The following is a 27,359-nucleotide window of genomic DNA, read 5'->3' on the forward strand; positions in this document are numbered from 1 at the left end:
CATCAGTTTCACCGGCCGGGGCCTAGATGTTATTTTCTTTAATTTTTTTCTTGATATGTTTTTTTCTATTATGTTATATCCCTCTATATCTTACGACAAAGCATGAGATGGGTAGACTGGTGCCCTTGAGGCCGGTTGGTGTCGCGCCGATTTTCACGATTTTACGGCATTCGTATTGGGTGCACATTTTCTATCGTTTATATCCTCAGGAGATACCGGTTATGTATGACCGGATGGTTATCTTAATAATCTTTCCTGTTACTACGACTGAGGAGTGTCGTTATGGTACGGCCTAAAGAGAAGCAAAGTAATAATTGTCACATAGTCTTAATAAACTCTGACGTTTCATGAATCAATCCATTATCATGTATCTCGTGCCTTTTTTGGTCTATCGTGAACTCCACTAAGGAGGCGTGGCATTAAGATGCCCTATTGATATCAAACACCTAGTCGTGATTAACACAACTTGCTAATATTGGCCTCTAAAACGCCTCTTTCGCCTTGCAAATGCAAACAAGTATGCTGCGAAGTACCTAGAATTTTGGATAACGATCTATTTCCCTCCTCTTTCTTGCTCCCTTCTAGGCAGCAAGATCACCGGAACTAGAGAAATTAAATCCTGAGCTGTGACTTAAATCGTCACGCAGCTTCTTGCTGTGGCTCTTGGCGTTTTCCACGATTCCGTACTTCTTGCCGATGTCGCGGGCTTCGTTGAGACTCTGCATTACGTCGTCTAGGAGCTCGACTAGGTGGACATCGTTGGATTCTCGCAACATCTCTAGCTCGTAAGCTTCGGTGTCAGACGGTACTAGTAGTGATAGTCTGCTGACAAGAGCTTGTATGGATCGGAGAATTGTGTGCGACGGGGTTGTGTACTGGGCTTCGGAGAGGTTTGTGGCGTTGTTCGGGGAGAGATAAGAGGGTGGTAATCGTTCAAGATATGTTATCAGAAGGTTGACTCTGGACTGCAACATCTTGATCGCATTTGCCTTGGCAGTGAGAGCGGCAATCATCTCTTCATCCTCGGCCGATAGTGCATGTTCATCGATGCTCGGGCCAATATCCGGGGCTTCTGGGGCTGTTGCGGGTTGTTTGCCCTTGGAATTCGTGTCGTTGATAACTGCCTTCTTCCGTTCTGTGGATTCGACCACTGTTGCATTGCCAGCTCCACGGGCGATAAAGTTCATGCTTATCATTTCCGCCTCGCCCGTCTCAACCGAATACGGTAGCTCCCTGAACTTCAGCTTTAGAGGCGGGTCTCCATCTCGCATCTCCTTGTCTTCACCCTGATCTGCTTTCGGTTCGTCCACCTCATAGTTGGATTCGTAGATTGTCAAAGGCAACTTGCTCCCTGCCGAATGTTGAACTGCTTCTTCGGGGTGAAATGCAAGTAGGATAGACGACTCGTTGTGCTCCGAAAGGATCCATTGGTGAATGGGGAGTTGGGCAGGAGTTGGGCCGCTCTTAGGTAATACTGTATACCAGCCGACGAGATCGAGAGGGGGGGATTTGTGTATCGTTTTCACTGTAGGTCTGTTATCAGTAATTATGGCCTGAGGTAGTAGATAAGAGGAACAACCCACTTTGATCTAGACGTTGTGCGAACCAAACAGGATCAAGAATAATGTAACCGTCCTTCGGTGTAGTTGCACACTCAAAGGCGTGCTCGATGGTAATCTCGCGTCCATTCTGCTGTCCTATCAAGGCACCTACTATAGGGCCTTGTTGGGCTCTGAGAGTGTGTCGTGTGATGTAATCGGAAATTGTGAGAAGAACGAGGGGATGGAGGACAGCTTGTAGTCCAGAGTCGGAAGGCTTCTGGGACGAAACCAGAGGGTTTCGGTCCGCTGAAGCCATTTTGCGGGTGTTGAAGGACGCAAGATTAAAAGGAGAAAGAGAAGTGAAGCTTGTCAAGTTGTTAAGTGGAAGAACCGTTTGTCATAAAATGGAAGGTAATCGCAAGGCTGCAGGCTGCAGCTGTAGCTTCCCAAGTTGTTAGGAGTGCCTTCCCTGCCCCGCGGTGGCGGTGTTCCTTGTGGCTTACTCCGTCATACTAAAGTTCCTTATCAACGATAAGCATTGTAAATCCAAATGGTCCAAGCGTCCAAAACCAATACCCTTCTCCCCCCTCCATTTTTATCTTAAAGGCAACCTTGGATCCATGCATGTTCATTACAACATCTTCAATTTCCACGAATATTCCACCTTTGATAATAACATTTCTCAATTGTGTGAACCAAATTCACCTATAATACTTGCTTATGGTTTCCCAACATGCTGGCATAATAAATCCAAGCACTACCTATTCAGCAATTTGAACTTACTACTGCTGCAGCAAGAGAATCAAAAACCAGGCAGTCTACTATTTGGACCGATCCCATACTAATTTTTGAACATGTTTTCATTTTCTTCTCACAACATGACGTGTGAAAGTTCACACGGATGTAGTAGCTATGTCTCCAGGAATAGTATCTCCTGTCATCATTTTTCAGATTCGATTTGGCTCTTCTCGTCGCCTGTCCCTTGAAAGAGACAGCATTAAGCTCTATGCAGTCTAGGGTTCTTTCATCTTTGAGGCTGATGGGCTTTTCGTGTCTTAGTTATTCTCATTTGTCTTGTTTATTTGTATATATTTCATATAGATGTTTTGCTTTCCTTACTACTCTTCCTGGTTTGAATTCTCCAAACTATCACGACTACCCCCCCCCCCCCCCCCCCGGCGTATCAATCGAGTTTAGACTTACACGCAGATTCCGATAACAGCGATGTCGACGAATCCTCAGGTCCAGAATCAAACGAACGTAAAGGTTCTCAACGCTAGGACGCCTATTGCTGAACGTCCCTCGCCCCTGTCAATGCCTAGGCCGATTATACCCTCGAAAAGATCGGATGACGATATTCAGTTTATATCATCTAAACCCGTCAAAAGGCAGAGAACTGGCGAGCAGAGGCAGATGCCTGCACTTCAGGAACATGAAGTCCCAGCAATTCCTATTATAGCACCTCCTATTGCTGTACCACCTTTTGAGCTTAGGGGCTCGGACCGGCGAGTCAGTACCGGCATGGTTGGGCTACCTTCAGACTTTAGTGTAATGGAACTCACCTCCGCCTTACGGGGCGTGTCACTTCCGGTGTTAGAGAAGTTCGCTCTCGACCAACCTCCTCGAAAGCCAAGACCTTTAAGCCCACCGGAACTTTCACCTAAGCAACTACCACAGGCAATCATGCCAGCAATACCAAATATCAACACTGGCGAGAATAGTTCTAAGGACCCCGGATTGCGCGCAGCACCCATGGCATGCATGATAGCCACCAGTGAAAGTTCGGCCAAGCCGGATGCATCTTCAAGGATATCCAATCTCAATTCGGCACCTGGTCAATTTCATGTTCTCAACACATCAACCATCAATGTAGACTCTTTGCCTCCAAATTCAGCTCGATCCCCTAAGGAGGCAATGCCGCCGCCTCCATTGCCAAGAGCTGAAGTATCGGCAGTCTCTAATGCTACTTCGACCAAGCATGCTACTGAAAATGTTGCCCAATTAGATGCCATTGAGCAGCCTTGCCAAATTTGCGCTAGAATGAGACAGCAGGTAAATCTTGCTAAGCCCCAGGTACATCCATTGTTGCAACACAATTTACCACCTCACGTCGTCTCGCAAATGGTACCATACGGCCAACACCTTCACCCTCATATGATGGCTATGAACCTAAATGGCATGCACGCTTTTAATCCAGGATTCGGACCAATGATGATGCCAATCCATGGCAGCAATTTTACCGCTCCCCCATCTCACATCTCTAGTCCAACAAGTCCAACACAGATGAGCCAGTTGAGCGAGGGAGAAGTTTCCCAACTAGAGCCCCCGAATTCCGGAAGCCAGCCTCAAGCTTCGCCGACTTCAGCAGCAGGACCCGTCGAGCCCCCCACAGCTTTGAATCCAGTCAAGCCACCGGCATCTCTTATCCAACCTACTTACCGCAAGCCCTCGCCAAATCTAATTGTAGACGTTGCCGAAACATGTCAGGAGAAGTTTCCTTTCGCGGAGGTCGCCAAGAGGCATGATGTGCCCGTTGAGAAAGTTTTCGATATATTTGCGGCGATTATCCAAGTCCCACTTCTTCGATGCCCCACTGATAGACGAAGAGCAGGAAAACTTGCCACCGCTCGTGTTAAGGAGTACGCAAAAGCCAAGAAATTTATCCAAGAGATCGGTGTCCATGATAATTCCGATCCTAAAGAGGATATTGTTGCAAGCCCATCGGACATCGCGAATCACTTAGGTCAAGTTGACTTGCCAGAAGGTTTCAATCTTAGAGACCCCTAATCAATAGTTGAAAATAAGATGCTACATATTCCAAGGAGAAAGAGCATAGTAATGAGGGCAAGTCATGTATTATGTGAGTATTCTACCAAGTGTACAATTTTACGGGGTTCTATCCTTAAATCTACGACCGGGAGCCTCACCTGGCGTATAAGTATCGGCTAATTGCAACCATATGTCTTCGCTCTCATCATCATTTACTGATGTAATAGAGGCGGGCTTCCCGGCACCGTCGGGGCTTTTAACACTCACTTCACTGCCGAGTCGACTAATTTGCGTCTTTGTCCGTCGGAGACGATGCTGCGGCTCTAGGACTGGTATTTCACCGAATATTGGTCTCTCGTCTTCCTCCCTATCACTAACCATCGCTATTACATGGTCCCGAGGTCCAGAATATGGCTTAACGGTCTTCAAACGGGGCGCATTTGGAACCTGAGGCGGTTTTTGTTGCTCGTTTGATTTTTCAAATGGATCGACGTATCCCTTCTTTGTTCTGCGCACCCGTGGCGGTCCAGTGATTGAGGGATGGAGTTTCTCTAACTCCGCAATTTCATCCGCCCTCTTCTTTATATCCACCGGAGTGTTGACTCGCTTGATCGAACCGCTCCGCGAGATAGGGCGCCCTGGCTCCCAACAACACTTGCCGTTGACCCATTTAAACGTGCCCTGGGTCAGGTTTCCATTATAACCATCGCTACCATCGATTCCAACACCAGGAAACTCTACGTCGATGCTCGGGGAGGACATCAGTGTCCGCGCTTCGCTGATGGCGGTGTTAGCAGAACGATTCAACTCTTGTACACGCGTGAGAACGCGGCCAACCTCCCCCGGAGTTTGTGAGCGGAGTAAGTGCGAAGTGAGCTCGCTGTGACGCTGGCGCTGGAGTTGTCGGACCCGGCTCACCTTAAACTCCGGGTCGCAGCGTGCGCATGAATCCTGGAGGTAGGATGTCGGAGAGTCGAGTTCGGGGTTTGTACATGCTTGTCGGAGACCTTTAGGGCAGAGTTCCGTGAAATGCGTTAGAGTATGTCCGCAGGACATTTGGGTTTGCTTTGCTTTACACATTTTTTAACGTTGCCTTACTCTACTTCTCCCTTTAATGGTCTCAACTATTGACGAATTGTAAAAATGAAACTTCGATATGACTTCTAATTATGCTGTGGAGTTAACGTAGGTATTTCACAATTCTTGAAATCCGTTTTTTGGCCTACGTTTATCTATAAGGAAGGTGAGTTGCTCATATCTAAAGAATGCACAATCAAAGTACCAAGAACAATTCTACTTAAATCTTTGGTCTTTATTGTTTAATTCAGTTTTTTATCTAAGTTAATAAATGCATTACAAAAAGCGGCTTCTGGTATAACCTACACAAAGACATTGATTATCAATAACATTGTTAAACACAGTCTACCACATATTGAATGGCTTCCACTGTGCCTCGTCCTTTGCTTAGACCTACCAGGAAACCACCCCTGCATGGGCTCTTTCCAAAGCTATGGTATAGGCTTACCCAAGCAGTGCCTATCGAACGGTTATCGGTGTAGAGACATGATGCTGATTGTGAATAGCCGTTCTCACCGAGTGAGTCATACTTGCAATTGCCGCTTGTGAGGCTTTTTGATCGGTTTGTTTCCGTGCCTGACATATGATTATGACCCCCATGGATACAGCGGGCATATGCTTCCGGACTATAGATAAACACTCGAAATCGCGCTATAGTCCGTCGAAGGGATCACAAAAATTGCTGTCAGATCTGACACGTTAACTTATTCCCGAAACCCAATATCCACCCTTTGTCTGTCTTCATAGCGTCATTCCATCTTTAGAAGTACGTCAGTATGCGCCGGGTATGATAAGACTTAAAACCGGTGGAACAGGAGTGAGTAATGCTGTTCGGAAGAGGTCCTATCAAGGAATAGTAGCAAAAATTCTAGAAGGCAGACCGGGCTGAAAATGCTTGTTAAAACGGGAAATAATCGCGATAGGGTGACTGTGCGGTTTTAAGCGAACGAAACTGCGCATCCACCGGCCGAAATGTTTCAGAATGCGTGGAACGGCGTGGAACAAGCCTCGATGGTCGAATTAAGGCTACAGGTGTGACACGGTACGACGGGACGGAAAGCCCGCTGAAAAGTCCGGTCTAAAGGATGTTGAGAGGGTAACATAGAAAATTGTTAGTTACGAGTGTAAGTGCTAGAATAGGCGTGTTGGTTACGTGGCGGTTGTCTAATACAGTTAAAAATATGACGTGGAAGAGGGAAAAGGGGGGGGAAGTGAGGGTAACACCTTTCCGGCAAATTCAGTCGAGCCGTTTTTACTGGAGAGCAACCAGTATCCCGACTTCGGCATCAAATCTTACATGAAAAACGCCATGGTCACACGGGATTTTGGCTTGGCGGCCTATATGTTCGCGGGATATAAGCAGCCTTCGCAGAATTACATGGTCTTGGACTCCAGCCGTAATCGGAGACCATGATCAAAGAGCCCCTAGCCACAGCTCCATGAGGCATTATAGAGCAGGCTGTAAGAACCTGTTCGGCATCAGAGCCCGGCGGTCCGTCAGGGTACTTCGTTGATCCGGGGAGGCGGAGATCTATCTCTTGTTACACACATGGAAGTGGCTGCAGCAGGGAATATGACCCCCACGTCAGAAGAGATAATACGCCTGGTTGGGTAAGTGGTGGTCGTCATCTGGTTTAGAAATTATTCCATATTTGTTCCATGAACCTTCTTGCCCCGGTTGCGAGTCTGACAAGGGCCGAATATGCATGATATAGGTATCAGATTGGTGCCGAAACTGGGTGCAATGTCCCAGACGAGGCCCGTCAACCTGTCCTGCATATTAACATGTATTGTCTCGACGGGAGTCCGGCTACGAGGGAGTATATACAGCCTCGTCTCATTGGTACGTTTCCGATCCCAAGGCGGCCGGTGTAAAGTGTATCCACAGATTGGCGAACACGCCGACGTGCCAAGGACACAAAATGCCTGGTCTATGATCCCTTCATGATAGCTTTGTACCTCGACGATGGCTTTGTACAGTGACTTAGACGATGATCAAGGAACATGTAGAAGTAACCCAGTTTTTGATGTAGGTAGGGCAAACTGCTACGACTATCGACCAGGGTAGCGGGTGGCGAGATACGTAGGTAGCTAGCATGGCAGTATGGCAGCATGGCTGGCATAGGACGACATATCGCGGATGCGACCGGTTGCATGATGTGTGACTTAGACCCCTGTAGGATTAGCGCAGCGAAAATGAAAGACGAAAAGGGAAGGAAATTAGCAGAATCAAGAGACACATTTTCGTTTTTTAATTGTGTTGAAGTTGAGATCGTCAGAATTTGGGGCTTGTTTTCTTTTTGGGAGGGGGGAAAAGGGACAGGAGCTTGGGGCTCATCCCGCTGTGGCGCTAGCTAGGACCCTGTTAAACCTTGTAAACCCCTGCTCCACCCACCCAGGCGGGGCCCCGGACCCCTAGCTCCAGCGGGTTATCCTTACTAATTTAGTGGGTAACAAGATAAGAAATCGCGTTCCCTGTAGATGTTATCGGTTCTCGGCTGTCTCAGCCTCAAAATTGAATTTTCTCCAGCCTCGCAATGACGTCTCCAAGTAAACATTAACAGCCACCCCAATTACAGTGACAGATGGGATGTAAGGATATCAATTAGCATCCCATCATCACCTAAACACACATGGCGCATTTAACAAACCCCCTCGCAACAGTCGATCAACTCTACCAGCGCACATCCTTCAGCGCGCTCCCCTCTGACCTACAGGACATAATATTCTTTACAATACAATGCCTAACTCAAGCAGCCGGAGTCCTCCTCCGCCTCCCTCAATCCGTCACAGCGCAAGCCTGCGTGATCCTCGCGCGACACTGGCTCATCGACTCCCCTCTATCCCATGGGTTTAGCGACACCTCCGCCGCAGCCTTATACCTCGTCGCAAAACTAAGCTCCCATCCCTGCCCACCACGGGACCTCTGCAATGTCTACGCATACCTCCTATCGCGCAGCTCGCCCCTTCTCCGCGACCCTTCCCTCGACGAAACCAAAGATAAAGATAAGGAGAGGGAGAGGGAAGAATACTACCTATCCGAAACCGCATACACAACCCTCCGCTCCCGAATCCTGACCCTCGAAGCGCGCATCTTATACACGATCTCCTTCAACACACATGTCGCCTTACCACATCCTCTCGCAATAACCTACCTCCAAGCGCTGGACTTCCTCTCGTTCCCGCGCGCTGAAATCTCCGGGCGCGCGATTGCGTATTTGAATACCGCGCTCCTGTCCCCGCAGCTCTTATACCTAACACAACAACCCTCAGCTCTAGCCGTGGCCGCGATATACGCGGCAGCCCGCGATCTAGGCGCACATCTGCCGGATTGTGCGTGGTGGGAGGTATTCGATGTCGACCGGGAGGATTTAGGGTTTTTGGTTGTTGCGATGAGGAGTTTGGAGGGGTGGGCTAGGAAGTTGGAGGGTGATGGAAAGAGGTGGTTAAAAAAGGGTATGATTACACGGAAAGATGTCGAGGCGGAAATGAGGAATAGAGGATTAATGATTGGTAATGGGAGTGGAAGTGCGAGTGGTGAGGCGCAAGATGAAGAGGACGATTTGATGAGGCAGATGGATGAGAAGGCTGCGGAATTGGAGGAAGATGAGTTTGCAATAAATCACTAAAGTATCAAAATGAAATATAATTATACCATATCAGTTTTATTTTGTCATTCTAATTTGTGAAGCTTTCTAAGCTTATGAATCAATCGTTCTTGTCCCAACTAAGCCACCGATTGTCCTGCGGCTGAGGATAAGATATGGGAATTTTGCCTCTCCTACTGCCAGGCTACTGGCAAACGTATTGGAAACCCGGAACTGTGGGCTGCGAAAAGGCGACGCAAGAGCAAGTTACATAGAGGCCTATCTGGATCTACCAGTGTCTCTGGCCATCTTTCGTCCAGGAGACCCGGGCAGGAAATCTTCTGCTTCAGTATGCGCCATTCTCAACCCCGAGCCATCATCTCTGCTTTTCGCCAAGATATTTTTCACTCCCCATGAGTATCCATCTACAGAACGACGAAATCTGAAAACAATGCGAATTAGATAGATTCGTCGAAAACTCGTCGCACTGTCGATAATCATTAGCTGAGGTTCTTATTCGAAGGCATATTACATACATTTGTGTCTTGTGCCCTATTATCATCGCAAGGCCTCGTATGGTACTATCAAAAATAGATTTGTTAGGTGATAGAAGCTCTGATCGAGCCATGTTCATAGGTTGATAGTGGATATACCACTACTCGGAATCAGATATCACGATGACCTCCCGCTCCTTGATAGATAGAAAAGAGGAAGCCGAGAGGGCCTGTTGGACATTTGATCTTGCCTCTAGCTCGGCTTCTCGCTTAACTTCCGGTTTAGTTGCTGGTTTCGCCTCTAATTCCTTCGATAAGTTCTCTGTGGACTTTCTGAAACCGCCCCGTCTAGTCATGTTCTGCATCTCCTTCACACACTGAAGCAACTGGCATTTATAGATTTGGCGGTGGATCTCGAAGCCTAATGTGGCTTCTTCGAGTATCTTGAGTTCTAGCTTCTCGCGGAGGCGTGTACTACGCGGAAGATTGGCACGGGAGATTCTATCGGATGCTTCTTTCTTCATCTTGTGCAATCTGCAGTCAAGACTAATGGGGAGATATTGGACTGTGTCTTTGATGCCTTTAAAGAGAGTCGCGGTGTCTAAGTCCTTGAGTACTTGACAGAGGATGATACAGTGTTGGATGACTTCCGCAACGCCAGCTACGGTAGGAATAAGATGGTTCATACGAGCCTTCTGGCAGTTAGAGTATAGTTTTGCTAATGTAGTGCCGGTAGCTTTCGTATTCAGGGCCTCTGCCGGGACGATGATTGGGTTGCTAATAGGTTCTATTTTTGCGTCTCCCGCCGCTCGGATTCGGCCCATGACCACTGAATAACTTCGAAAAGGGCACCATTTGACCATCCATCGCATCATCACCTCGTGCGTAACTGTTAGAACCATCTCAACAGTTTGGTTGAGTGATTCCTCGGGAAGGCCTGGGAACTTCACATCAGGATGATCCGCAAGCACATCTTCTAAGTTTCTCGTAGTAGGAGTTTCGAAGATAGGTTCAACCTCTGCCTAAAGTATTGTAGTAGTAAGCAATACGCTCCTATTATCTCCAGGAATTATTCAAATCAGTAGGTATAAAGGGATAATATACTTACAACAATCTTCTTGAATCGAGCGTTGCGAGAACTAGAATAACCGAACTGACTTGCAGGATCGGCGCTCATAGTGCACGATGATGAAGTTTCGCCTGATTCTGTGCTTTTGGTGGTACTGTTGGATAGAAAGCGAGGTCGAACCGTCTTGGCTGAACCCTGTGAGTCTAAATGTTCGTTCTTGCGAGAGAATATGGTCAAATTACCGAAGCGTGAGAGACTAGAATCGTTGGCGTAATCCTCCCAAAAATGCCTGAGAGGTGCACGAGGTCCTTGGGGAGGAAGGGAAGCCTTGGGTTGTAGTTCAGGGTATTCTTTTCGAGGTGTCTTAGGTTTGGGCTTCGGATCAGGGTGTTTGTTCTTTTTATTCTTACGTCGACCTTCACGCTGAGGTCGGTAATCGCCACGACCACGACGGTTAAGCCTCTCGCTTTTAGACTTGCCCATGGTGGAAGGATTTGTGGGCTGTTGAAAGGGTTGGATGTATGGGAGTGGGTTAAAGGAGAGAAGGACTTGATAAAATTTTGGTGAAAAGTGGTGTATGAACAATACTGATGATAAAGGAATGAATAGATCCCGCGAACCCAATGCGAGTTGATGGGGGTTAAAACGGGGTTGGTCGCCGGGTCGATGTGTTCAAGTCAATACATGAGATGCCCGCCAGATGAATGATAAACGGGGATATTCTTGTCCGTCGTAAGTGATAATAACAACGAAATGGACCTTCCTATTCCTATTTTTCTTCCTGAGATCCTCTTTCTCGTTGGGGATGCATCTTCGGGGAAAGGGCATTCATTATAGCCTCATAGCTGTTTCATATCAAAGTTCCAGCTGAACACTCATAACCCACTGCACCTACTCGTACTTGTGAATGACAATAAGGTCAGGTACGAACTGACGAAAGATGCGCCCATTATAATTGGCTGCCAGCTCAAGGTGGGAGCAGGACGGTAGTAGAGAGGAAATAGGGGTCGACGATACCTATAATATCCACCTCGGCTTCAGTGGTGGGAATCTCGAATTTAAACGTCCACGGCTAGGTAGTTCATTGCTGGCAAGGCGACTGTAGTAAATATATCATCATTTAGTTCTTATATAACCCCTTTATGTGAGAGATATAAAACAGATAGGTATATCATTCTCAAATATAGACCTTCCCTAGGTATTCCAATCCGAGCGCCATGCATATGCCCACCAGCCAGCCCACCAACCGCCAAACCCATAACCTTGAGTTGATATTGCCTTATACCATATATGTAATCCTATAACCCGGGTATCCTTCCTTATTTCAATAAACTCCCTACATCCTGTAACCGTATATTATCCATAGCGAGCGGGTTTCCTCCTCTATCTATCCGACCCCAGCCAGCTCCCCAGCCGGGAAGCACACCCGCATTTGCGACCACCGTTTCGCCAGATGCCGTAAACCCCGCCGTCGAGCTCGAACTAGCGGCACAATCGGTCGCCCCATCTGCGACACCTTCGGCATCGCTCTCCTCGGTTTGTGTTTTATCACGTTTCCAAAACTTCCACCATTTAGTTTTCGCCGCATCCCGAGCCGCCGACTCAGGAGTTGACATAATCCCCGCGCGGCCTCCAGGCGCCATGCGAGGGTAATAGAAACCTGCAGGTTGTCCTCCCGAAAACGGGTTCCACCAGCGGGGTTTCGGCGGCGTCTCCATAAAGCTACCGTTACGTCCCGCGTTATACGAAGTCGGGGGTTCGCCGGATAATTCCTCTAAAGTGTACCCCTTAGTTTCAGGAATTAGCAGTGATGATAGTGTGCCACAGAGCATAAACAGAGCAAATATCTGCATCAGCCGATCTAACCATGGCGTACATTCCCTGCCAGAGCAGGGTGTTGGTGCGCCCTTCGTGAGGAGTGGAAGGGAAATGACTTGAGCGACGATGGCGCCGACTTTTCCCATTGCCGCAGATAAGCCATGACCTAGCGAGCGGTATCGGGTGGGAAAACACTCGCCGGGTACAATAAATGTTGTTGTGTTCGGACCGAAATTGAAGAAGAAATTCGCTATGACGTAGAGAGCGAATAGAGCGCCCTTGCTGAGGTTATTGTAAAGAAATCCTAATACGGCAAATATGATGGTAAGAATAATAAATCCAATAATTTGAAGTGGTTTGCGACCGATGCTATCAACCGTGAATATAGCGGTCCAATATCCAGGTAAAGAGCCTGCCACGACAAGTATAGCCGTGCCGACCGCGCTGTTAAATAAAATGTAGTAAAGCGAATCCCCGTCAGCATAGCCGATCGCTTGTAATACTGGTGTGTTATTTAAGCCTAGACCATAGAAGGCCAGGTCCTGGACTTCTGTTAGATCGGGTTTGTTGGTCGAGAATAAGGGATACTTACTAGGAAAAACCATGATAAAGTCGTCCCCATTAATACTTTAGCATTTTTCCATTTTGTGAAGTAGGAGTAGAGATCTTGCCAAGATGCTGCCGGTATGTTGAGCGCTGGGGCCGCGAGCTTCTTCATCTTCGCTTGCATAACCTCATCGACCTCTCCCTCTGATTGGCTGGCCATATACGCTTTAATATCGGCGGCTGCTTTCTCGATGTCCTTGGCGATCTCGAAAGTGTATCGGGGCGTTTCAGGTATCGTGATGCGATAGTAGAGAGCGAAACAGGCAGGAAAAGCTCCAACTCCTACGATAATACGCCAACAGCGGTCTGCTGCTACTTGGCATACGTAGTCGCAGTTTTCGGCAGCGGTAACGTGTTCGAAGGCACCCTTAAAAGACGCTGTGACAACTATGGCCACGATTGCTGCCAGCAGCTGACCTATCCCTTGCATGGAGAACACGGCCGCCATCATAGCACCGCGCCATCGCGTAGGTGCAAACTCTGCGGTGATGATAGCGCTTAAGGGATAGTCGCCCCCAATCCCGATACTACATAACCGCAACATTAGTACGATTCTAGAGGGGTTTCTGTTGGTAATCTTACCCCATCATGACTCTCCAGAATGTCATCGCCCCCGTGAAGCTGACGGAATGAGAGGCAGCAACTATAAACCTGTTAGACTTTGCGACATCACCCCGAGAATTGGGCCGATCTGCTTTCTTAAGGGGTAGAATAATACAAAAGAGGCGCAGAACGACTTTCTAGGTGTTTTGAAGGATGTTGAATCTTGATTTAGGGTCATTTGAAGCTTACCTAAACTACAACATAGAGTCGAGAAGACAATTATACCAAGCTCAACTCCATACATCCTCCTCCTTCCATATTTATCCGCTAGCCATCCAAATAGGACCTGTCCTATAACAATGCCCGCGCTCGTCGATGCTTTAAGGGTTTGGCTGACCGGTGTCGGTAGAAACCCATAATTCCCTCCATAGCCATATTTTTCAGTTCCAGGAGGTCCGTGGTAGAATACGACGCCGAGTAGGGTGGTTACGAGGTTTATCGCGAAAATATCGTACGAATCTAGGAAGAAACCTATACCAGCGACCAACACAGCCCTCACATGGTACATGCCAAAGGGAACTTTATCGATTTCAGATAGCGCGAGTCGTCGCCGTAGGTTCGGGTCTTGGATATGGCTGAAGTCGTTAAAGAAATTGTGAAATGCCCGGTTGCCGCCATACGTTCGTTCGTAGGTCGCCGGTGTCATAGGCTCCGCCCGTGGCGAGGTCATCGTTGAGAGCTCAGTGACGTCCGCCTGTTTTGGTATTTTCGTGCTCTCAGCTGCGAAATAAAAGTATGCATAACTTTCCCGAAAATAGTGTGAGCGCTAGGCTGGACTTAGTTACGAGGAATTCATCGCGCTTCGTCGGTAAAACTAATCCACGACGCGGGAGTATGCGAGGGAGGCTGCACAATGGCGATGCCGAAAATGACGTTCTGCGAATGAGGGCTTTTTGCGCGCGAGGTTCAACCCCAAACTGAAAAGCGATGAATGTCGCTTGTCTAATGATGCAGAATACAAAATAGGGGGTAGAAGAAAACAAAGGAAAAGTGTGACAGGCAAAAAGTCGTGTAATGTCCCTTGAATATGATACAGCAGAGCCTCGTTGTGCTCGGATGGTGGGGGAGGATTCTTGATCTGACGCACTTGGACGATCGTTACGGTAATTAAACTCCTTCTATGTAAGTGTTACACGGTGCCCGTCGGTGCCATCGATCCAATAGTGTGGTAGGGACGGGTTCCTCGGTACGCTTCAATGCGGGCCTGGATGACAGCGGTTGGACTGATTGCTGATAGGCTGAATGAGACCAATTTGACAAGGCGTCCAGGTCCAATGCGGTATGGGAAAAGTAGGTGAATGCTGAAGAGCGAAGATGTAAGAGGCGCAAACGGTCTTGGTCATCCGAAGTAGTATTGGTAAGACAAGCCTCGAGTTCGACGACCTACCTATTTGCGCATTGGTGCAACACCCGATCGGGAGACCGTCGAAAGCAGAAAGAAGGATGTTCAGATGTAATGCGACAATGATATGATAGGTTATGTAGGATTCCTTATAGCTGAAGTATCGTGTTTCTTTAATAGCTTCGTCGTCATGGCCATGTATTCGGACCGGGGAAAGGTTATGATTGGTTCTGCCTCTGATCGTGGGGGGTTTCAGGGGTGGTTACCTAGAAGTTACATAGGGCAGGTAATAGTTTAGACATGTAGCTATTTGATCTAACTCATTACATGGTAGGAAGATATCCAGGGGAGAAAACGTGGTCGTGGAACTATGTATAGCTGGCTGATTATCGTAATCATCATCTCGGCAAGATTCACGTGGGGACTCATCCTCGTTCAGATCAAGGGGAAGTCCGTCGTTTTGACTCTCGAGTTGGAAAGACGCTATATTAAGTGAAGAGGATACTAAGATGTTCGAGATATCCCTAACTTGGAGTAGATAAGTTGGAGATCTAAGGGATTCCTTCGGAGAGGCTTAGGCTAGACATGGTGCAAACAGGGTGAAGGTAGGGTGTAAGTACTATGTAGAGTTGTAGGCAAGGGTTCTTGAGAGTGGATACTCGCTAGTAGTCGTGATGAGCCGCCAGGCCGCTCACGGGCGGAGTGGAGCTCGCGGGGCGATCATTGAGCACGAGCCACTGTAAACCACATTTTAGAGTTTAGTTGTTGCTTAAGCATGCTGAAATATCTAGAATCTTTTGACCTGATTGGCTTTAAATTTTATGCTTTTTCGATATCGAATGAATGATTCGAGATGAAGGGTATTTGACTTCCCAATCATATTTTAAAAGTTCTCAGTATAAAGTCTATCGTCTGCCGGAGTTGAAAATTGCAGGACGAGGTTGCACAAGTGACCTATCAATAAACCATTAGCTTGGCGGCAGATACCAAAAAGGAGGCAGTGACTCCATCTGAGTGGTTGACCAATCAGACCCCGGTATCCCACAACGTGGTCTAAACTATTCGATAGCAATAACATTGCCGTGTGCTACAACGTGACACTAACGATTTTTACATTTTCTCAATTCGCTGGTAACAGAAAAACTAACGCCATCGCCCTTAAACCATAACGGTAACCGGTAGCGAAGACGGAAATCATTTCGATATCTCAAAAACTCAAGCATTGTGAAGAACTTGCAAGGTCATGGGATATAACCTACCTCTTCGTGGAGACTATCGGTCACGAATACAGTAGTGAGAAGACACACCTAGAAGTCGACTAACGGCCATTGGGAACACAGAAACACCCAAATGTATATTGGATCCTATTCATTCCTCCACGTTCCTGCAGCAAATTCTTCATGCTATTACCTACAACAATATTACATCCCGCGACGGCGACTGTCACCGCGACATCGAGTAGGAAGGGAAACCGGTGTCCTATTACTAACGAACAATTACCTAAGCGACAATACTGGAACAGGAACATTTCATGATCGTCTCATCACAACCCGATTTTCGCTTTATATCCGTGCTCACCGAGACTACGTAAACTAGTCAAGTCGGCCCAGCGGCACCCTACACTCTTCGCTGCAGATGCTAACGCAGGTTCTTGCTTCGGTTGGGTGACTTAGGTGAACATGTCATGTATGGAATGCCTGATTTGACCATATAGCTCTCTTCCAGAAGCTCAACGCAAGTAGGGTTGTATGTACATTTTCATGTATGTCTCTTGATCCCAGATGCTAGCGTAACCCGGGCGACGCCAAGCATCGGTTCTAGGCCGAGCCATATATGTTCTAATTATTATGCGGAAAACCCTCCGGCACAAGGCATTGATTTCTTGTCACTTTTTGTGGTAAATTTTTTCTCAATTCATTTGTCATATTCTTCGCGCATTGACATTCGTCTACCATGCGGTGATGTCTTCTACTTCTGCTTCGCCGAACGTGCTGGATTTAGTTAAGTGACCGACGCTAGCTGCTTCCACGTGCTCCCCTTCTCTGGCCATAATGTCCGGCAGCGTTTCGTTTAAGAACTCCAGAATGTACTTATTGACTTGCTCAAACTGTAACAAGAAAGCGTCGTGACCTTCTTGGCTGTCTATCTTCTCAAGTCTAGCATTTTTTATATGCTCCGCTAACTCCTGTTGTTCGGCGAACGTGAACAGCCCATCGCTTTCGATGCCTAGAACTAGGGTAGGCTGTTCAATTAAAGCGAGAGCCTCGGCAATGCTCTCGGTGCGGTATCGCGAAACATCATGCGTGTCCAATTTTCTCGTGATGGCGATGTAACAATTGCTGTCAAAGCGCTTAACGAATTTCTCGCCTTGGTAACGAAGGTAAGATTGGGCTGAAAAATAAGTCGTCGTTCCCAACGACCCTTCTTTGGTGTCTTTAGTAGGACTGTCTATCTTCGGACCGGAGAATTGAGGATCAAGCGATTGACCATTGGCACTATTAGGGTTACTCGCACCGTTCTCGCTAGCGGCGCTCGGTTGGTTATCCGTGTAGCTATTGTTCCTTGATAGACGTTTTGTCTTATGTCCATCATTGTGAATGTTGAAATGAGCCTCGGACGGCGTGCTGGGACGAGGCCTCTCTCGTATTGTCTGGCGTCTAGATGGATCTGGAATATTACGTCCAAATCGTGCCTCGAATGAGTTTCGACTACGATAAGTCAAGAGCGCTGACATACGAGCCGCCCCAAGACCGGTTGTGGGCGGGTCAGAAAAGGAGTAATACCCATCGTCATACTTCGGGTCCGCATATATGCTTTGTCGTTGCGCTTCGCCCCAACTAATACCCCAAGCGCTATGACGACTCGACGTCGCGATCGGTACGATGCTTCGCACATAATCTTTGCCAAAATATGCCCACTCGAGTACGAGCATACCTCCCATAGAACCGCCAATAACGGCAGCTACTTGGCGGACGCCTAAATCGTCCAGAAGCAACTTATGCAAGCTGTCTCACGTCAGAAGGTAATTCTTAGTTCGGTTAGGTCGTCGTAACATACTTGACATCATCCCTAATTGTAGTAAGGGGAAATTCAGGCCCATATCTCTCATTGTTCGGGTCACCGTCTTTAGCGGTCACTGGGCTGGCTGTACCATAAGGACTTCCTAAGCTGTTCATACAGATAATGAAGAACCTTGAAGTATCAAATGCCTGGCCAGAGCCACCGAGGAGTGGCCCCCACCAATCAGCAACGTCAGCAGAACCGGTTAATGCATGACATATGATCATAGCATTGTCTGCATTTGGTGATAGCTTTCCTCGCGTTGTATATGCCAACGGCACATTATGTAAGGTAACTCCGGACTCGAGAGTGAAACTGGGAATAATGGCGATTTCTTGATCTGGGATCAGGTTTGCAAACGGATTCTCAGGTTGCTGCTGAGTTCTTTCTTGGAAGTATTCAGCCACTATTCTTTCCCAGGAAGCAAGTTTATGAGGTAATTTTGAAATAACATTTAAGAATATATAAATATAATTGTCAAATTTGAAATATAATGAAAAGTTTAAACTGACCATATTTTGGTTGCGCAATGGCATTGTTATCGGAAGCCATCTTCTCGTGCACCAACTAAACCCGAAATGCCTAAATAATAGGAAATCGACAGCTAAGATGATTATTTTTCGTAAATATTTATAAAGGTGTAGATGAAAATATAAATTCTTCTCTTGGGTACGTATTGTATAACTGCGTATAATCCTTAATGTTGTTTTCTATTGGATCTGATTTGGTTGTACGTCATCTTTTAAATGGAAAAGATGTCCAATAGTGAATGACTCCCGTTTGACATCGGCGTGTAAATCGGGGGTACGTGCCTAGAATTTTTCGCTTACGTAAATGCGATGTCAGTGGATGCCGATATGGTGGCCATAACATTTAGCGGATCCAGTCGCTAAATGTACTTAAAACTCTAAATCGCGCGGTAGGTGCACCTAACTACAAGGTACACTGTACATAACTACGCTTGCCTGCATGCAGCCTTACCCTTTTGCAAGCTTTGAGGCTGCATCGTCCAAAATCTACCACGCGATAGCTTCTTCAACCAACGCGCGACCATTGTTCTATCCGAACCACCATCATTCTCTCCCACCCAACTCAACGTTTCCCCTTCTCTCTAATCATCGCCCACATTTCGCATCGATAGTTGGCCGGTTTTCTTTGAGGGAAGGGTGATCGCTGTACAACACTCACACAGTCACTTTCTTTGTTCATCTTCTCTAATTCTTTCTATCATCACAACTTTACCACTTATTTTTTTGACTTGTCACCTTACTGAATATTCCCTCTGGCAATGGTGCACGGTTGCCTCAAAGATTTTTCCAGAGACCCTAATCAACAAACGCTTTCAAGCACCGTACATCGCCATACTACTGGGTCTACCCTAAGTATGCTTCCTTGAGAGTTTTTCCCGTAATTTTCTCTATTTCATCATCCCCACCCGCATTTTGGTCTCCAGCCTCATCTTCGATGACCTTTGTTTTCACTTAACCTTTGTCGCACATAACCAAAATGCCTCCGAAACGAAAGAGAAATGAGAGGCCATCCGATGCTGGAGCAAACCGGCCTGCTCCTCATCGTCCTTCCGACACAACCCTCGGCCAACACGACCGAGATTTCCAAGATAGCCCTTCACAGAACCGTCGCGCATCTAGCGGCCGAAATACAAGAAGAAATAATGACCGTCGCGATTCCTCGGGCGGCCAGCTAGGCTCGAATCCTAGCCATCGAGGTCCTGTCTCCCCGTCGACTGCTCGACCGCCTAGTTCATCCTCCCAGATTGCTCCGTCAGCGATCCCTTCTACGCCTTCCGCCCCTCAACCCACCCAATCTCGCCCTCCGACTCCTTCCAACTATAACTACGCTATCTTAACAAAATCACGAATTTCCGCTTGGCAACAAAAAGGTCGCCAGGAGGTTGTTGAACATGGAATCAAGTCTCGTAACGACGAAGACGTTGAAGAAATCTCGACCATCTCCCAAGAATTCACGCGTGCTGTACTCGAAGGTCGCCTTAATCCAACTGATGCAGGAAATTGCATGAAACAAATCCTTGGACCACCGGTCGAAGATACATACGGTTCTGGATTCGGGTTTGATGCGCAAACACTATTCCTCGATACCCTTTCCATCTTCATCGATTCTGAAGATGGAGGATCCCGATCACAGCTGCGAGATTTTGTTGATGCCACAGAGGTATCCCCGAAACTTCTGCGCGAAGTTCTAGATGCACCGGCTTTACAACAACTTGGCTTGATCCGCGAAACTTTCGTGAAGTTGGGTATTCGCTACGCCACAAATCAATTGTACCGACAAGCCAACTACAACTTACTGCGTGAGGAGTCCGAGGGGTACTCTAAGCTTGCCGCGGAACTCTATCGCACGCCTTATTACGCCCGAGACCACAATGATTTTGCCCTTGTGCAAGCCTGCTGGGAGCGCGTGAAGGGCTTGATTGGAACCTTTGATCTTGATGTTGGTAGAGTTTTGGATGTTGTTATAGATGTTTTCTCTGCAACTATGTTGCGGAACATCGTATTCTTCTCACGATTTTTACGAATCAGTTCTTGGTGGCCTCGTAATCAGATCGATCACTCTGAGAGAGTCTTTGCGGGCGGCTTACCAAAATGGGCACTACCTCAGAACGAAGATTTTTCCGGCGACGAACTCAGAGCCCAGCTTGCCGAAGAATCTCACCAACGAGACTTGACGTTTTGGGATCGAGCCCGAGAAGTCCACTTGGATGCATTCTTCGAGCTGGGTGGAAGACGGATCCAAGATCCAGATCAGTACGACTCTCTAGAGGCTACATCTGGTTCCAAGGCGAATGACCCTACTCTGGATTGGATAAGAACTACGAAGACCCTCCCACCTTGCGGTAATAAGGTTGCTGCACAGCTATTGGGTTTCAAGTTTCGGTTTTATGCCTCCGATGCCAGAGATAAGGGAGAAACACTTCCAGCAAATCTGTATTACCTTGCGGCTTTCTTCATGAAGGCTGGATTCATCTCCCTAGCTGATCTTTACCCTCATCTATGGCCAGAAGATAGCCAAATGGAGTCTTTGAGAGATCGACGAATGCAAGAACTTGACGAGAAAGAACGATCTAAAAGACAAGGCAATGAACCGAACGCCCTTCTCACGGCTGGCGCTCTTACCGATGACACCCTCCCGACTTCCTCGAAGCCACGAGAATCCGCAACTGCGAATGATGGAAATCAACAAGATGCAAATGCTGCCAAGGAGGGGGATGGGACAAGTCTCCCAGAGCCAAAAGAGGCTCATAAGGCAGACCTGGTTTCTCATCTGTTAGTCGTGGGTGCGATTCCTGAGGCTCTATTTATCTTAGGACGCTTTCCTTGGTTACCCGAGGCGTACCCCGATGAGATCTATCCGGCTATTAATCGTATTTTATTGCATTCCATTAGCAAGGTTTTCGGAGACACACAACCTGCCGCGGCTCGACCTCTAACTGTCCAGCCTCTCAAGCAGGAGATAGCCCTAGATCAAACTGGTGCGTCTAAGGGTACCTTGAAACTAACTGATGGTTCTCCCGTCAAGATCTTGAAATGGCCGCATGCCGATGGTATCAACAAAGGCACACTCTACCGATTTTATTTTGATGAATGGGCAGATAACGTTCCGATTTGCCAAACTGTCGACGATGTCTTCACACTTTGCAGCACATTCCTTAACATATCTGGTGTCAACATCGGAAGAGAACCTTCTCTAGTTAAGAAAATAGCCACTATCGGAGTGAAAAGCTTCGCACAAGACCCCTCGCCAGAAAATGCTGCACGTTGGCAAGATCTCCTTCGAAGGACCCTTGTCCCCGCATTATGCCTTTGTGATTCTAATGTTGATGTTGCCGCTGCGGTTTGGGATCTTCTGAAGCATTATCCGACACAAGTTCGTTACAATATCTATTCAGAATGCTACGAAGGACAAATATCTCGACTTCCTGCCATGGCAAAGGCTTTCAAGAATACCAGACTGGACACGTTGGCAACTCTAAAACGACTTTCCCTGCAGAATCTTTCAAGCTCTGCGAAAAAGCTTGCCAAAGTAGCAATGTCATCACCTGGTATTGTGTGCAAGGTTGCTCTCGACCAAATCGAAGCATACACCAACCTTATCGAAGCCTTTGTGGAGTGCACAAAGTACTTTACAGAGATGGGTCATGATGTTCTTGTATGGTCTCTACTGAGTTCGCTTGGTGGTAAGCAAAGGAGCAGGACTCAGGAAACATCCGTGCTCTTGACTAGTCGATGGTTACAAGCCCTCTCCAAATTTTCTGGAAGAGTATTTCGACGATATGGTAACATGGATCCTACTCCCGTCATCTACTATGTGAATAATCAAGTCGCGAACGGTAATTCCACCGACTTGATAATTCTACGGGAGCTTATCACTTCTATGGGAGGTATCGTCTCAGATATCGATTTCACGGATGCCCAGCTATTTGCTCTAAGTGGTGGTGAGCTTTTACGGCGCCAAACGTTGGTCAGTTTAGGCGACAAGCGCTATGAGTCGGCTAAAAGCGCCACTCGCCTCATGAAGGCTTTAATGCAGACGGATCTAGCTTGCCAACTTCTGACAAATATGGCCCAATATCGACAATCCGCCATTTACCACTTACCAGAGAACGAAACACACATCAAGTACCTCGCCAGCGTTATTGATGATTCTCAACAAGCCTTGGTCCAATACGTGGAGCTTTTGCGAAATAATCTCCCACCCGAGCAGTTCGACGCGCTTATCCCGAGTATCCCTCGGTTAATGACGGAGTTCGGCCTCGATGCCAATCTGGCCTTCATGATTGGTCGTGCTAGCCTTCAATATTTTATGATGGGTCCGGGAGAAAAGCTTACGATAACCGCTTCTGACTCGCCAGGAGACGCAGATGGCGATGTGGCTATGGATGCGAAGAATAGCGAGGGCGCGACTACGTCCGCCGCTGCACCAGATTCCGAGGATCAAATGGCAGTAGATGTACCAGAAACGGATGCGGAAAGCCCCCCACAATTACCGAATACGGTAAACGGCCAGAAATCCGACCGTTTCTTGGATGTGCTCGGACCTATCACGAACGCTGTACGGACTTTGTTGCCTTCAGAAGTATGGGACAAAATCAACCCAGAGTTCTTCGTCCTTTTCTGGTCTCTCCAGACAGGAGATCTCGTGGTTCCCATGAACAGCTACGAGGCAGAAACTGCGCGAGTAGAAAAGCAATATGCTGAATTGAAACGGGAGCGAGGCGACATGAGTAATAAAAAGAAATCGCTTGATGCTCTCGTTCAGACTAACAAGGATCTCGCTGCTGAGGCAAGTGCCTGTCGCGAGCGGGTGAGCAAGACCAAAATTATGCTCATCAAGCAAAGTCCGCGATGGTTCTATTCATCAGCAAAGGCAGATTCAATTGCTGATACCTTCATCGAAGAATGCCTTATGCCCCGCATTCTGCTTTCGCCTGGCGATGCTGACTTCTGCCACCGAATGATCAAATTCATGCATTCTAGTCGAGTGGCAAATTTTAAGCTCGTCGACTTATACGATCGATTTTTCGGCGTGAATAGATTACGAATGATGATATTTGGCTGTACCGTCCGGGAAGCCGAATTCCTTGGTCGATTCATTAAATTGACATTGGGAGACCTCGCGAGATGGCATAAAGATAAGGATACATACGCCAGGGAAGCGATTCAAAATGGAAAACTTGGATTCGCCACAGCGTTTGACGACAACGGCAAGCCAATGTCATTCATGGAGCACGACCAATTCCGTGACTTACTGTGGACTTGGCATCGAAACCTATCAGCGGCTCTACGAGCCTGTCTTGGAGGCATAGAATGGATGCATATAAGAAATGCTATCACAGTGTTGAAGGCAGGCCTAGAACATTTCCCTGCTGTAGACTTCATGGGTCGGCAGTTCCTACAGGTTCTCGGGAAGATTGCAGAACGAGAAGCTGCCTCTAAGAATGAGGGCGAAGATGGACAAAGTCATAGGGTCGATCTTTCAGTCACCGCCAATACCGCGACATCTGCTCTCAAGAAATACTCGACTAAATGGGTCATGGTTCAAGCTTTCAGATCTAATACCGTAAGTCCTCCATTTTATACTATAATTTAATTTCATGCTAATTCTTCTGCAGAGTGGCGATGCGGCCGAGGATAAAAAGTCAGCGGAGCCTACAAAGCCTACACAGCCAGCAAGTCTTCGGCCGAGCGCGCCAGAGTTCAAGCCAACATCAACAAGGTAAGAGCATCTCCTCTTAAGAATGCTTGAATGGAAAACTCATACTTCTAAAGCGCGACCATCCGGCCTAAGACAAACGAGGAAGAAGATGGTGAGGTGAAGGATGTGAAAACGTCATCTAGTTCCGAAATCGCCAAGAAGGGCACAGATTCCCCACGACCTGCGCAATCTAATAGGGATACTCCTCAGAAGCCTGCAGGCCCTCCTCAAAAGCCCGATTCAAAGTCAATCCCAAGCCGATCGTCAACTCCAAGATCCGTGCCGACCGCTCCAGCGCCGGTTTCCGGTCAAAGAGGGGAGTCGTCCCGCCCGTCAACTTTGGCCCCCGCACCTGGGCTACCTAGCCGACCTGAGGTTCCGTTCCCCGCGCATTTTACACACGACAAATTCGGACAGATAACAACTTCAACACATAACCGCGATCATGGCACTCCAAGGGAAACCAGAGATTCTAGAGAAGTACGAGGGACGGTGAGGGATCCGAGAGATCGTGATTCGAGGGAAATAAAGGATGCAGCGGGACCGAGACCTTTCAGGCCTCCAGAAGATCCGCGCTCGACTCGACCACGGGAGCAACCAGTTGCAGATCGTCGGGTTCCTGAAGGCATACCTAGAGACGCACCAAGAGCCGAGAGAGATCGACTGCCACACAGACCAGAGCTTCCCCGACGTAACGAATCGAGTTCATCTGAGCGCGAACCCCGTGGTCCACGGGACCGGTCCACCGCCCCAAGCGGCCCGAACCGAGGGCCCGAAACGGCCCGTCCGCGTGGTGAGAGCGCCGCTACGACAAAACCCATGGCACCTCCTCTGCAACCAGAATCCCAAGGCCCGACAGTGAACCCGGAACGTGCGCGACTAATTGGTGCGGATCGACCCGACGAGCGCCCAAATGCGTTAAATCCACAACGCGCCGCTCTTATTCATTCAACAAATTCGAGACCGAATAGCCGCCAAGGTAGAGAGGGCAGCCGAGATCGTAATGGTTCCCGGCCTATGTCTCCGCGAGGTAATCGTTCGGATTCTAGATCTGGCGATCTGGGTCGCGATGATCGGAATAACCGATCTCATCGTGCGGATCATCCATCTCGCGATCACTGGAATGAACAACTACCATCTTCTGGACCTAAAGCTGGGAGAGCCATGGACCATGAAGGCGATCGTAGCACGATAGACAGGCCACGTGAGCCCGCCGCATTTCAAGGACCATCGCACGCACCCCGAGGTGAATCTGATCATGGTAGGTTAAGCAACCAAGATCCAGAATACGGTCGCCTAAGCTCAATTCCATCGATTGGCAATGATCCGACTAATCCCCCTGAGGGTCCCCGTGGTCGTGGCCGTAATTCAGCTCGTGGACCACCCAACCCACCAGGACGACCAGATCCTAGGTTCGCAGGCAATGATCCTCTTCGGCCCACATCGCCTGACAGACACCATCCTCCTACTGGCCCTGCATCGTCTAGACCACGTCGGGGCCAGACTGGAGGACAGTATAGTCATGGAAATGGGCCGGCTAGTTCTCCAGCAGCCAACAACTCAACAGCAGGGATACATCCAGAGAGATTGAGACAGTTAAACCCAGGCAGTTCCACCGCATCAGGGCCGAATCCTCAACCTTCATACCCGGTCCCTTCAGCCGGCGTGCATCCCGATAGAATGGGTCATATTGTACCATCGCCTTCCGGGCCTTCTGGGCCTCATCATGGGGGCCGTTCCAACTTGCCGCCTTTGCAGACCCCCGAGCGGCCATCGGTTCCCGGAGCATCGAGCCACCGACAACCATCTGGAGGTCGCCCCATAGCATCTGGTCCTGATTCTCCTAATCTCATGTCTGCACCCACAGGACCGTCATCGGCTAATGAACGTGCCCGAACTGGTGGAAAAAGACAACTGTCTGGAATCAACACAATTCTCCAACAACCAAATCCCATGCGTCAGAGTCGCTCTCGATCTAACCTAGCTGGCTCTGATGCCCAAGTGCTCACGGGCGCATCACCTGTTTCGACGCCGGTGCACGAACGACCTAACCCTAACGTATTGACAGGCGATCGTAGCATGAATGGGCCCGAATACGCTGGACGAAACGACCATGAGCGAGGTCGAAGGGATCATAATAATACCGATCGATCTTCACGTTCGTCGCGACGAAACAGCAGGGACCGTAGCCCTGATCAGAGAAAAGATCACCGTAATGAACACCGCGACCGAAAGTCTAATGCTGGCCCGCCCAGTCATGGAAAAGAGGGCGAGATGGACCCGCCGCGCCGAACTGGCCGGGAGCCTTCGGGCGCGGGCCGAGAACTAATTCCTGGCGGTGGAAGAGGCGATATAATGGGAGGTGGCCGTGACGGCCCACGGGAGTCACGCCACCGCGGAGATGGTAGTGGTAGACACGAAGATTATGGACGTGGACGAGGCGGAGGTGGAACAGGTGGTAGGCCACGTGGCGATGACCGGCGAGAATCAAGAGACAACGATCGAGGCGGCCGGAAGCGCCAGAGCGATGATTTTGGAGGACCGAATGAGAAGAGGCAGAGACGCTAGGTGCGTGGTTATGGGGTAAACCATACTCCGCCGATTCATGTTAAAAGACCTCCATATTGAACTTTTTTTCTTTTCGACTACATTGTATTATGGAAATCGGCTCAGGAAGGGAACAACAAGAGCGAATAATCTTAGATCGCTAGCAAGGACAACAGAGGCAGTCGTTGATCACTACACAGTCTTCATAGCATATTCACATCGGTGTCCAAGGCGATGGACCAGGACGAAGGACAAGGATACGAGAACTCCACTAGCATTTGTGCTTTTACAATCGACCATACTGGCATCTGTTTTTATTATTATTGCTTTATTTTGACTTCAAATTTTTGTTACGCGCAAAGGGAATAAATGGAAGTTCGATCGTCACGGCACACAGATCAATCAAGTCAGTCAGTCAAGCAATAAGCGAGAGAGGCCGGAAAAGGGAGGAAATACCAAAACATTGTTTTAATTCAGAGAAAGTCTTCAATTGTCCTCCCAACTACTACTACTTCTACCAAAAAGTATTGCATCGCTTCCGGCGTTATGAGAGATACCAAAGCAAAAAATAAACAGGCAGAATCCGCGTTTTCTGTCTGTTTATTCTGTACAACA

The 27,359-nt window shown here is 48.2% G+C and overlaps 7 protein-coding genes across 7 annotated transcripts; 3 read left to right on the forward strand and 4 right to left on the reverse strand.

Moving 5' to 3' along the window:
- Window positions 1–438: 438 nt before the first annotated feature.
- Window positions 439–1,980, reverse strand: F4822DRAFT_312266 (uncharacterized protein). Its single transcript, XM_051455345.1, has 2 exons — window positions 1,584–1,980; window positions 439–1,525 (listed from the first exon to the last, which is right to left on the reverse strand). The coding sequence occupies exons 1-2, from the start codon at window positions 1,855–1,857 to the stop codon at window positions 582–584; spliced, it is 1,218 nt and encodes a 405-aa protein (XP_051312091.1). The 5' UTR covers window positions 1,858–1,980; the 3' UTR covers window positions 439–581.
- A 738-nt stretch (window positions 1,981–2,718) lies between these two features.
- On the forward strand, window positions 2,719–4,378 carry F4822DRAFT_312292 (uncharacterized protein). Its single transcript, XM_051455347.1, has one exon. The coding sequence runs from the start codon at window positions 2,766–2,768 to the stop codon at window positions 4,326–4,328; it is 1,563 nt and encodes a 520-aa protein (XP_051312092.1). The 5' UTR covers window positions 2,719–2,765; the 3' UTR covers window positions 4,329–4,378.
- F4822DRAFT_312305 (uncharacterized protein) lies at window positions 4,378–5,604 on the reverse strand. The gene has a single exon (XM_051455348.1). The coding sequence runs from the start codon at window positions 5,388–5,390 to the stop codon at window positions 4,428–4,430; it is 963 nt and encodes a 320-aa protein (XP_051312093.1). The 5' UTR covers window positions 5,391–5,604; the 3' UTR covers window positions 4,378–4,427.
- A 2,302-nt stretch (window positions 5,605–7,906) lies between these two features.
- On the forward strand, window positions 7,907–9,049 carry F4822DRAFT_409638 (cyclin-like protein). Its single transcript, XM_051458678.1, has one exon. The coding sequence runs from the start codon at window positions 8,021–8,023 to the stop codon at window positions 9,014–9,016; it is 996 nt and encodes a 331-aa protein (XP_051312094.1). The 5' UTR covers window positions 7,907–8,020; the 3' UTR covers window positions 9,017–9,049.
- A 580-nt stretch (window positions 9,050–9,629) lies between these two features.
- Window positions 9,630–14,234, reverse strand: F4822DRAFT_431192 (major facilitator superfamily domain-containing protein; the record flags this gene model as incomplete). The annotated part of the gene is made up of 6 exons (XM_051461439.1): window positions 9,630–10,490; window positions 10,577–11,038; window positions 11,878–12,897; window positions 12,948–13,488; window positions 13,544–13,604; window positions 13,754–14,234. The coding sequence occupies 6 exons, from the start codon at window positions 14,232–14,234 to the stop codon at window positions 9,630–9,632; spliced, it is 3,426 nt and encodes a 1,141-aa protein (XP_051312095.1).
- A 2,444-nt stretch (window positions 14,235–16,678) lies between these two features.
- On the reverse strand, window positions 16,679–18,707 carry F4822DRAFT_312344 (homoserine O-acetyltransferase). Its single transcript, XM_051455349.1, has 3 exons — window positions 18,479–18,707; window positions 17,964–18,354; window positions 16,679–17,911 (listed from the first exon to the last, which is right to left on the reverse strand). Exons 1-3 carry the CDS (start codon window positions 18,516–18,518, stop codon window positions 16,855–16,857), a joined length of 1,488 nt encoding a protein of 495 aa, XP_051312096.1. The 5' UTR covers window positions 18,519–18,707; the 3' UTR covers window positions 16,679–16,854.
- Window positions 18,708–19,304: 597 nt separating this feature from the next.
- Window positions 19,305–27,192, forward strand: F4822DRAFT_312374 (uncharacterized protein). The gene is made up of 3 exons (XM_051455350.1): window positions 19,305–24,062; window positions 24,115–24,218; window positions 24,272–27,192. Exons 1-3 carry the CDS (start codon window positions 19,473–19,475, stop codon window positions 26,763–26,765), a joined length of 7,188 nt encoding a protein of 2,395 aa, XP_051312097.1. The 5' UTR covers window positions 19,305–19,472; the 3' UTR covers window positions 26,766–27,192.
- The last annotated feature ends 167 nt before the right edge of the window (window positions 27,193–27,359 follow it).

The sequence above is a fragment of the Hypoxylon trugodes genome (genome assembly GCF_022578975.1).
Source record: "Hypoxylon trugodes strain CBS 135444 unplaced genomic scaffold F4822scaffold_7, whole genome shotgun sequence".
NCBI classification, from domain to species: Eukaryota; Fungi; Ascomycota; class Sordariomycetes; order Xylariales; family Hypoxylaceae; genus Hypoxylon; species Hypoxylon trugodes.